This window comes from Otolemur garnettii, unplaced genomic scaffold (assembly GCF_000181295.1).
Source record: "Otolemur garnettii isolate 467f Iridium unplaced genomic scaffold, OtoGar3 scaffold00043, whole genome shotgun sequence".
In the NCBI taxonomy this organism is placed as follows: Eukaryota; Metazoa; Chordata; class Mammalia; order Primates; family Galagidae; genus Otolemur; species Otolemur garnettii.
The window spans coordinates 10358620-10368640 of NW_003852438.1; the positions used below are offsets into that span (position 1 = coordinate 10358620).

The 10021-nt window shown below is 47.6% G+C and overlaps 2 protein-coding genes across 4 annotated transcripts in view; one reads left to right on the plus strand and one right to left on the minus strand.

The window, feature by feature from the left end:
- Nucleotides 1-4739, plus strand: part of DGKA (diacylglycerol kinase alpha) — a 24058-nt gene extending 19319 nt beyond the window's left edge. The window contains exons 16-22 of the mRNA XM_012805504.2: nucleotides 2373-2533; nucleotides 2763-2827; nucleotides 3068-3158; nucleotides 3460-3658; nucleotides 3768-3888; nucleotides 4072-4132; nucleotides 4413-4739. Of these exons, the coding sequence (XP_012660958.1) occupies nucleotides 2373-2533; nucleotides 2763-2827; nucleotides 3068-3158; nucleotides 3460-3658; nucleotides 3768-3888; nucleotides 4072-4132; nucleotides 4413-4496 (782 nt within the window). The 3' untranslated portion in view covers nucleotides 4497-4739. The remainder of the gene's footprint in view (nucleotides 1-2372; nucleotides 2534-2762; nucleotides 2828-3067; nucleotides 3159-3459; nucleotides 3659-3767; nucleotides 3889-4071; nucleotides 4133-4412) is intronic.
- Nucleotides 4740-4951: 212 nt separating this feature from the next.
- PMEL (premelanosome protein) overlaps nucleotides 4952-10021 on the minus strand; it is a 9899-nt gene continuing 4829 nt past the window's right edge. For 2 of the 3 annotated variants that reach the window (XM_012805596.2, XM_012805597.1), the window contains 8 exons: nucleotides 9545-9679; nucleotides 9009-9170; nucleotides 8057-8779; nucleotides 6610-6726; nucleotides 6287-6371; nucleotides 5971-6176; nucleotides 5785-5872; nucleotides 4952-5093 (listed from right to left, as the gene is read on the minus strand). In XM_012805596.2, the coding sequence (XP_012661050.1) occupies nucleotides 4952-5093; nucleotides 5785-5872; nucleotides 5971-6176; nucleotides 6287-6371; nucleotides 6610-6726; nucleotides 8057-8779; nucleotides 9009-9170; nucleotides 9545-9679 (1658 nt within the window). The remainder of the gene's footprint in view (nucleotides 5094-5784; nucleotides 5873-5970; nucleotides 6177-6286; nucleotides 6372-6609; nucleotides 6727-8056; nucleotides 8780-9008; nucleotides 9171-9544; nucleotides 9680-10021) is intronic. The other variant, XM_023513619.1, reaches the window with a different exon arrangement.

Here is a 10021-nt window from a genome sequence, read left to right on the forward strand (position 1 = left end):
GGTATATGGGGCCAGTGTCCTACTCACTGAGCCACAGGCGCTGCCCACGTAAACACATTTTAACAAACATAAATGGACTCATGCTACACATGGTTTTGGGATCTCTTTTTTCATTGACTATGTTTTAGAGATCTTTCCATGTTAGTACATATAGATAGATTTCACCTTTTATCCAATAGCTGCACAGTATCTCTTGACATGGATTTGCCATAATTTACATAACCTTCCCCTAATGACAGACATTTTGATTGTTTCCCTTTTTTTGGGGACAGAGTCTCACTTTTTCACCCCCAGTAGAGTGCCATAGCATCATAGCTCACAATCTCAAACTCTTGGCCTTGAATGATCCTCTTGACTCAGTTTTTCATTTTTAGTGAACATAGCAGTCTCACTCAGGCTGGTCTCAAACTCCTGAGCTCAGGCAATCCTCCCGCCTCAGCCTCCCAGAGTGCTAGGATTACAGGAGTGAGCCACTACGCCTAGCCTGTAGTACAAATTCTTGAAGTCATTTTCATATATATAAGGCATGACTTCTACATCTAGCACTATTTATTGAAAAAAATCTCTTCACCGTTTACTTGACATGTCATCACATATACTAAATTTCCACATATACTTGAATCTATTTGGAGCATTCTATTCTTTAATATTGAACTTTTAGTCTATTCACTGTGCCAGTATACCACTATTTTTTTTTTAAGCAGTTTTTGGCCGGAGCTGAGTTTGAACCTGCCACCTCTGGCATATGGGGCTGGCACCATGCTCCTTTGAGCCATAGGTGCCGCCACCGAATATACCACTGTTTAGACACTGTTACTTCATACTGTGTGCTTAGGCCAGCACAGTGGCTCACACCTGTAATCCTTGCACTCAGGGAAGCCCACGTGGGTGGATTGCTTTAGCTCAGGAGTTCCAGACTCCATGTCTAAAAAAAATAGCTGGGCGTTGTAGCAGGCATCTGTAGTCCTTGCCACTTGGGAAGCTGATGCGAGAGGATCACTTAAGCCCAAAAGTTTTTTTTTGTTTTTTATTTAATGGTTCATGCATTAAGATTAGGCCCAAGAGTTTGGGGTTGCTGTGAGCTGTGATGCCACAGCACTCTACTGAGGACAACAAAATGAGACTCTGTCCCCCCCCAAAAAAATACTGTGTTCTGTCTTGTCAAATGGGGAAAGAAAGCATGATGAGAGTGGAGATGAGATAGAGGGATTATCCCCATTTGTCACTCACTTTTTCAGCATTTTCCTGGATATTCTCTCCAGTCTTCCAGATGAACTTTCAAGTCATTTTTATTTTTATTTATTTTCTTTTGTGTGTGTGTTTTTGAGACAGAGTCTCACTATGTAGCCCTTGGTAGAGTGCCGTGGCACAGATCACAGCAACCTCAAACTAAGCAATTCTCTTGCCTCAACCTCCCAAGTAGCTGGGACTACAGGCACCTGCCACAATGCCCAGCTAATTTTTTGTTGCAGTTGTCATTGTTGTTTAGCTGGCCCCGGCTGTGTTCAAACTTGCCAGCCTGTGTGTATGTGGCTGGCGCCCTACCCATTGAGCTATGGGCTCTGCCCTCTTTCTTTATTTTTTGAGATAGAGTCTCATACTGTTACCCAGGCTAAAATGCAGTGGCATCAGCTGCATAGCTCACTGCAGCCTGAAACTATTGGGATCAAGTGATCCTCCTGCATTAGCCTCCTGAGTAGCTGGGACTACAGGTGTGCACCACCATTCTAATTTTTTGTAGAGATGGGCTCACTGTCTTGCTCAGGCTGGTGTTGAACTCCTGAGCTCAAGTGATCCTTGCTTCTTTGCCTCCCAAAGTGCTAAGATTACAAGCATGAGCCACTGTGCCTAGCTGGGATCAATTTTAGATGTGCACACACATTGAAAACATTCACCCTGTACACAATGTGGAGAAAAGGGTCAGCAAGAGGCTGACCTGAGATTGGTTCATAGGACCTGTGACTGAGTATCCCACCTTTTCTTTTCTTTTTTTTTTTTTGAGACAGAGTCTCAAGCTGTCCGCCTGGGTAGAATGCTATGGCATCACAGCTCACAGCAACCTCCAACTCCTGGGCTCAAGCGAGTCTCCTGCCTCCACCTCCCAAGTAGCTGGGACCACAGGCGCCTGCCACAGCACCAGGCTATTTTTTGGTTGCAGCCATCATTGTTGTTTTGGCGGGTCTGGGCTGAATTCGAACCCACCACCTTAGGTGTATGTGGCTGATGCCTTAGCCACTTGAGCCACAGGCACTGAGCCACCCCACCTTTTCACTGGCAGAACCAAACCAGAGAAACCCTGGGAATCTGTGGAGCTAAGAGCAGAGAAGAGGTCTTTCTGGGAAACAGTGCTCAACTGTCTTCTCCATTCCTAGGGTATGATGGACAGAATTTGGCAAAGATCCTCAAGGATTTGGAAGCAAGCAAAGTGGTATATATGGATCGATGGTCTGTAGAGGTGATACCACAACAAACTGAAGAAAAAAGTGACCCAGTCCCCTTTCACATCATCAATAACTACTTCTCCATTGGTGTGGTCAGTGGTGTGGGGCTTGTGGGGGAAAGGAGGAAGTGGGAGCTAAGCAGGCAGAGGTGATGGAGTGCAGAAAGGGAGGGTGAAGGTTAAGAGAAAATCAGGAGAGTGGCACAGTGGCGTGAGTCACAAGAAAAGAACTTGGAATATGCTGCTCCTTGACTTGGGGTGGGGGAGAAAGGGAGAGAGAGGAAAGGCAGGCCTCTGATCTTACAAACCTTGAACTCTCCAGGATGCCTCTATTGCTCACCGATTCCACATCATGCGAGAGAAATATCCCGAGAGGTTCAACAGCAGGTCAGGGAAAGGAGAGGGGGGTGTGGGCATACACAGTGTTAGGGACCAGGTTCTGACCAAATTTGATTCAGAATGCTTAGCTGGGCAGTGGCACCTCTAGGAAAGCCCCCAGCCAAAGCTACCCTTATTCCCATGGGACTGGAGTTGGAAGGACAATGCCCTTCCCTGTCACTTATTATCCCTGCAAGCCCTATGTAACCTGTCCCCTCTCCACTGGGCCTTGTGCTGGGGCTGACACAGAATGAAGAACAAGCTATGGTATTTTGAATTTGCCACATCAGAATCCATCTTCTCCACATGCAAAAAGCTGGAAGAGTCTTTGACAGTTGAGGTGCGTGTGATAAGACCCAAACCTATGTCATTTTGTTTCTAATATCCAAGTTTCTCCCTCCATAGACACCCTTAGGAACTTCCCGTGTTCATGAACCTATATTTCTTTGACCACTGAGCTCTCCAACCCTGATTTTCCAAGTCCTCAAGATACACTAATCCCTATTTCCCTTCATCTATTGCCCACCTCTAAACCCTGCCCTCCTTTGTCATCTCCTAAATGGAGTGGTCACATCTGTGATTATGCTATGAGGTGAGGAATTGTGCTCTCCCCAACTGGGGCTGTGTCCCCCTCCCCTTAGATCTGTGGGAAACCGCTGGATCTAAGCAACCTGTCCTTAGAAGGCATTGCAGTGCTGAACATCCCTAGCATGCACGGTGGCTCCAACCTCTGGGGTGATACCAAGAAACTTCATGGGGACCTCTCTGGGATCAACCAGGCCTTAGGTGCCGCAGCTAAAGTCATCACTGACCCTGATATACTGAAAACCTGTGTACCAGGTGAGAGGAGCTGCCTTGGAAGCTGGGACGGGGGGATCAAGGAAAGGTATGTCTCTCTTTGGTAACACTCTGCTTATGTAAAACCTATCTCTCTATTTCTCACCCCCAGACCTAAGTGACAAGCGACTGGAAGTAGTAGGGCTGGAGGGTGCAATTGAGATGGGTCAGATCTATACCAAGCTCAAGAGTGCTGGACATCGGCTGGCCAAGTGCTCTGAGATCACCTTCCAGTAAGGAAGAGCCAGGGAGGGAGGGAGTGGGACAGCACAGCAGAAGTGTCATGGGAATGGTGGGGAGGAGCTTTACTAGGACATCTTCCTCAGTGAAAAGGGTCTCAAAGGCAGCCTGAGAAGCAGTGTTTTAGTATTCAGCTGGTAACAAAAATTCTATTAATCTTCCTTGGCCTTCCATAGCACCACAAAAACCCTCCCCATGCAAATTGATGGAGAACCCTGGATGCAAACACCCTGTACAGTGAGTATTGTGGTTGTTTGCCAATAACTGAACCCTCAGGCCCCATGAATCCTTAATTTCCACTGTAGAGCTTCTTTACTTGCTCCTGATGCCTAAAGTTCCCCCCTGTACACCATTCCATTTTTCCCCAACCCTGATTCTCTACCTCCTGGCTCCCCCACCATGGTCTCTCTAGGACCCAGTGACCTAACCCAAATCCCACAAATTTCCCCCCAAATCTCTGGTGCTCCAGCCTCAACGCAACAGGTCTTGCCTCTGAATGTGCTCCCTTCCCTTCCAGATCAAGATCACCCACAAGAACCAGATGCCCATGCTCATGGGTCCACCCCCACGTGCCTCCAATTTCTTTGGCTTCTTGGGCTGAAGGAGACACCCTCAGCCTCCAAGTCAGCCTTGAACCCACCTCCCTGTCCCTGGAGTCTACTCCCTAGGCTCTGTACATTGCTGCCAGCTCAGGGGAGTGCTCCTTCACCCTCCCAGTATTTATTATCCTGCACCACCTCACCAGTCCCCGTGCACACATGCAACACACACCTACACACACCCCACAGATCCATAGATTAAAAGTGCCTCATCTGAATAAAATAACTTTGTTTTCCATTGGGATGTCTAGTAATTAAGTGGTACACTTCCTTCCTTTACACTTTCACTTCTTAAATGACAGATTCTCCCAAGAAGAAAGCAAAAAAAAAAAAAAAAAAAACCAGGACCAGGTTCTGAGTGTTTATTTCAGGTTACAATAGTCTCCAAGACATGACTGGAGAAAATAAAAGATGTTGCTGTGAACTCCAGGAAAATCATGGCATCATCTGAGAGTAATCAGACCTGCTGCCCACTGAGGAGTGGGCTATTCTCACCAATGGGGCAAGTGCGAAAGACCCTGGGCAGACGCAGCCAGTGGGTGCTACTGCGAGGCAGCTGGGGAATGGGGAAAGCTGAGCCCTGGTTTATAAGTCTGCGCCTGATATTGGGAGAAGAGGGAAACTGGTTAGCAATGGACAAAGGTAGCTTGTCTATACTTCTCCTAAGAAGTGGACATAACTCTTTCCATGTCTGCCTGGCATTGACCGTAGCTCCCTCCCCTTCTTACTATCTTCTTTTTTCTGTGGTAACTTCTGTCCATCTCTCTCCCTCTCACCCTAGGAGTTCCCCTGCTTTGAGCATAATGCGACCCCAGACCTGAGGATCTGCCCTTCTTTTTTTTTTTTTTTTTGCAGTTTTTGTCTGGGGCTGGGTTTGAACCCGCCACCCCCAGTATATGGGACTGGCACCCTACTTTGAGCCACAGGCACTACCCTAGGATCTGCCCTTCTTGCAGGTGGAGAACTCAGTTCACCCAAACTGCCCCACTCTTACTAACAATAGTCATTAAAATCATTAGTTGTTAAACTTTTGCTTCAGAGCTGGTGCTTTACTCCCGTTGCTTTTAATCTTTACAACAGCCCCACAGGGAAGGTATTAGTTTTTCTACTTTTCAGAGTCTCAGGAAGATTCCCCAACATCCCACAGGAAGACTGCAGCCCTGGCCTGTCCAACTTCCAAACCCCAGCTCTTTCCTGGACACCATGCCTCCTCAAAAGGAGTGGTGGTTCCTCCTCCCCTTGAGGAAGAGTGCATAGTTACAAGGGTGCCTGAACTGGACGGGCCCTTACCTATATAATAGAGATGCAAGCACCACAGCCATCAACGCCAGCAAGATGCCCACAAACAGGGGAGCCTGCCCAAGGCTTGCTTCTTGCTCTGCAAGCAGAATCCCAGACAGTGTCAATCAGTGTCTGCTTTCTTCCAGCTGTCTTCTGCCCACTCCCCTTCATCCTAGCTCTTGTCCAAGCACCTACCTGGCATGACAAGCTGGGTGCTGACCATTGCCAAGCTATTGGCATCAGCCAAAGACACATTGAGGCAGTAGGTCCCCGAACCACCCTTTAGTACTTGGTGCAGAACCAGTTGGCAGGCTGGGCTGGGTGGTACAGGCTGGCACAGCCGCTGGGCAGGAGGCTGGCACCCTGGTGATGAGATGTCCATACAGGCTTCCTTGGGCAGCCTGAAAATGGTATCACCTTACATCAGGGGATCTGGGAAGGTACACCGAAGACCAGAGAGCCAGTCAACAGTCAATCCAAGAGTTATCAGGGCAACCAGTGGAACACTTACCCGCCTTGGCAGGACACAGTAAGGTCAAATGCATCCCCTTCACTGGAGGGCACAGCCTGCAGGATCTCGGCATTTTCAATACCCTCTGCAGAGTTGCATGATTATAAGTGGGAATTCCTATACCAGGCATTCCCAAGCCCACAGACAAAGAAAAGCTCTAGGACTGCTCCACCAATCCCATCTCTGTGTCTTCAAAAGAGGACACTAGCAGTTGAATATTTTTCCTGTCTAGGTGGGTAATTTCTCCCAAGGTATGTCTCCAACACTTTGCCCTAGGCAACATATACCTCCCTTCATCAGCCTCCAAATTAAGCAAGACTCACGGACAATGTCCAGAGTGAGGGAAAAGGAACCATATCGATACAGAACACAATCCAGTGGGACTTGTCTCTTCACCAGCCTTAAGGTGACTGTACCATCCAGCAGGGGGCTCAGGGAACCTGGAAGGAGAGGATTGAGAAGACAAGATCAAGAGACAGATGAGTCATCCAGAAGCACAGGCCAAGCAGGCATTTCTCCAGGTTAAGCCAGACCTACTGGATCCTAGAGACACAGACTTGGAATCAGATAAGATGTGGGAAATCTCATTTTATAGATAAGGAAACAGGCCCAGAAGAAGAAAATGACAGTTGCAGAGTCACATGGATAGGAATAGAGTTGGAGTTTTTAAAAACCCTCAAATATGCTATGAGCTATGACACTACAGGACTCTACCCAGGGCAACAGAGTGAGACTGTGTCTCAAAAATAAAAACAAAGGGCGGTGCCTGTGGCTCAAAAGAGTAGGGTCCCAGCCCCATATGCCAGAGGTGGTGAGTTCAAACCCAGTCCCGGTCAAAAACTGCAAAAACAAAAATTTAAAAAATCCTCAAATTTTATTGTGCTCCATACACTGCAGGTCCCTGGGCCAGACATCCAACACTTTAACTCATTTATATGTCATCATCTCATTCCTCCCTTTTGCTATGGAATACGGGAATCTACGGGTGGAAAAATGGGAGGATAAAGGTCTCAAAATCTAGAAAAAATTCTATACATTTATACTTGAGTAGACAATGATATTTACATATCATATATCATTTCATTGTGTAAATAATCACAGTCTGTTTCCTCGCCTTCCCAATAGTTCTCAGTGGTAGAAATCTGCCCAGGTAAGGTGGTTCAGCCAGTAATCTCAGCACTGTGGGAGGCCAAGGCAGGTGGATTGCTAGAACTCAGGAGTTCTAGACCAGCTTGAGCAAGAGAGAGACCTCATCTCTACTAAAAATAGAAAAACTGGCTGGGCACCATGGCTCATGCTTATAATCCTAGCACTCTGGGAGACTGAGACGGGTGGATTGCCCTAAGCTCACTGGTTCGAGACCAGCCTGAGCAAGAGTGAGACCCCCTTCTCTAAAAATAATTGGGTGTGTGGCAGGCACCTATAGTCCCAGCTACTTGGGAGGCTAAAGCAAGAAAATAGCTTGTGTCCAAGAGTTTGAGGATGCTGTGAGCTGCGATGCCATGGCATTCTACCAAGGGTGACAAAGTGAGTCTCTGTCTCAAAATAAAAATAAAAATAGAAAAACTAGCTGGACATGGTGGCAGGCACCTGTAGTCCCAGCTGCTTGGGAGTCTGAGGCAAGAGGATTGCTCATGCCCAAGAGTTTTAGGTTGCTATGAGCTGTGATGCCACGGCACTCTACCAAGGGCAACATAGTGAGACTCTGTCTCAAAAAAAAAAAAACAAAAAACAAGCCTCGGTGAGCCTCGTTCACACTAGTTTTCTTACCTGTAATACGTTCTGTAGGCATGATTGAGTTGGCACCTGGATCCTCAAGGTCAGGGGTGGGTAACTCTCCAGCTGCAGTCTCTACCAACTCTGTAGTTGTTACCTGTGCGTCTGTGGTTCCAGAGGGCTCTGCAGTAGATATCTCTGCAGGTGCTGTGCCTATAGGTTCTGTAGTTGACATCTCTGCAAATGTGGTACCTCCGACCTTTGAGGTTGGTACCTGCTCAAGTGTTGTACCTGTGCCCTCAGCAGTTGGCACCTGCATAGGGGTAGTCCCTATGACTTCTGTGCTTAGCATCTGCACAGCTGTGGTTCCAAGAGGCTCTGTAGTTGCCACCTGGCCAGGTGTAGTATCTACAACTTCTGCAGTAGGCATTTGACTAGCTGTGGTGCCCAGGGCCTCTGCTGTTGGCATGTGCCCATTGGTAGTGCTTGGAACTGGTGAGGAGCTGCAGGAGGTGAGTGGAATGGCAGCCTGCAAGACCACCTGGGCAGTAACTAGACCAGACTTCAGGTAAGTGTGAGTGACCACAAGTGCCCGAGAGATCAGGGTCCCAGTACTGTCTCCAAAGTCCCAGGTATAGGAGAGGTCAGCCCCAGCCAAATAGCCACTGGGGTCATGGAGCGTAAGGGCAAAAGTCAGAGGTTGATTTTTCAGGAAGTGCTTGTTCCCTCCATCCAGGGCCTGTAGCTGGGACACACTCACGGAGAAAGGCACCTGGTCTAGGATTGGAGACAAAAAAGATGAGAACCAGGCCTGAGCCATAGTTTCTCTTTTCACAGACACAATCTCTAACCCCAAGCTGACGAAACAGCCCTTCACTGGCTATAAGCCCCACATTTCTCTGCCCAGGTCTTCCTCAGCCAGCCCCTTTAAGGTTGCACACACGTCCCCTTTCAGTCCAGCCAAGTTCCCCACCATAACTAGCCATGCCCCTTTCTAAACCCTTACCAGTAATGGTGAAGGCTGAGCTGGAGTGAGCAAGGGGTATGTAGCTCCGGGATCCCCGGTGGTGGTAGACAGTCACTTCCATGGTATGTGTGCCCAGCATTGCCCTGCCTGTTCCAATGCTCAGCCCGGATGCTGGGCCCCCTAGAACTTGCCAGTATTGGCCTGAGGTTTTTGGAAGGAAAAGCAGGGAGGAGGAAGTTACTAGTCAAAGGGAACTGAGGGGTACCAGAGAAGAGGTCAGGAGGTCTATTGAGGGTGATTACTTCTGAAGGTGTTTGGATATGACATGGGGGTGTGTGTGCAGGGAAGGGGTCTTAATGGGGGGTTCTGTGGGATAGGACTACAATTGGAGAAGGGCTGCTGGAAAGAATTACAATAGAATTGAAGGAGGCTAGGTGCTATAGAAGAGGAAGAAACCTGGGGAAAATGAAGACGGAAGAAAATCAAAGAAGTTAAGGGTGGCAAAAAGAAAGGTGATGAGGTATGAAGAGGTAAATACAAGTGTGGATGACAGGCCAGAGAAGGGAGTCCCTCACCCCAGGTCTTCCAGACATAAATAAAACTTCTCCTCTGAGACCAAGAGCCAGATGGACAGGGCCCACCATCAGGGAAAATGCAGGTATCATCAGGTTCTTGGGGATACACTGGCTGTCCGCCCCATGCTTGGCTTCCTGAAAGGTAAATACAGAGTCACCATCAATCAAACCCTAACATTCTTTATTATGTACCAAAACCCGTAGAATTTCTCCTACAGGATCAAAGAGAAACTCTGGGAATAGTCTCTAGCTAGAAAGTATGTTCTTCAGGGTATAATACATTGGGCGGCGGGTAGTTGGGGATATGGAAACTACAATTTAAGATGCACACATATATACTTACAGAGGAAAGAGTTTGAACCTATATCAAAATGTTTAGTATTTGCCCTAGCTTTTGGGATAAAAATAAAAAACAGCACTAGATAACATTTATTGAGCCTTTACTATAGGCTAGACAGACATTATCTTTTTTTTTTT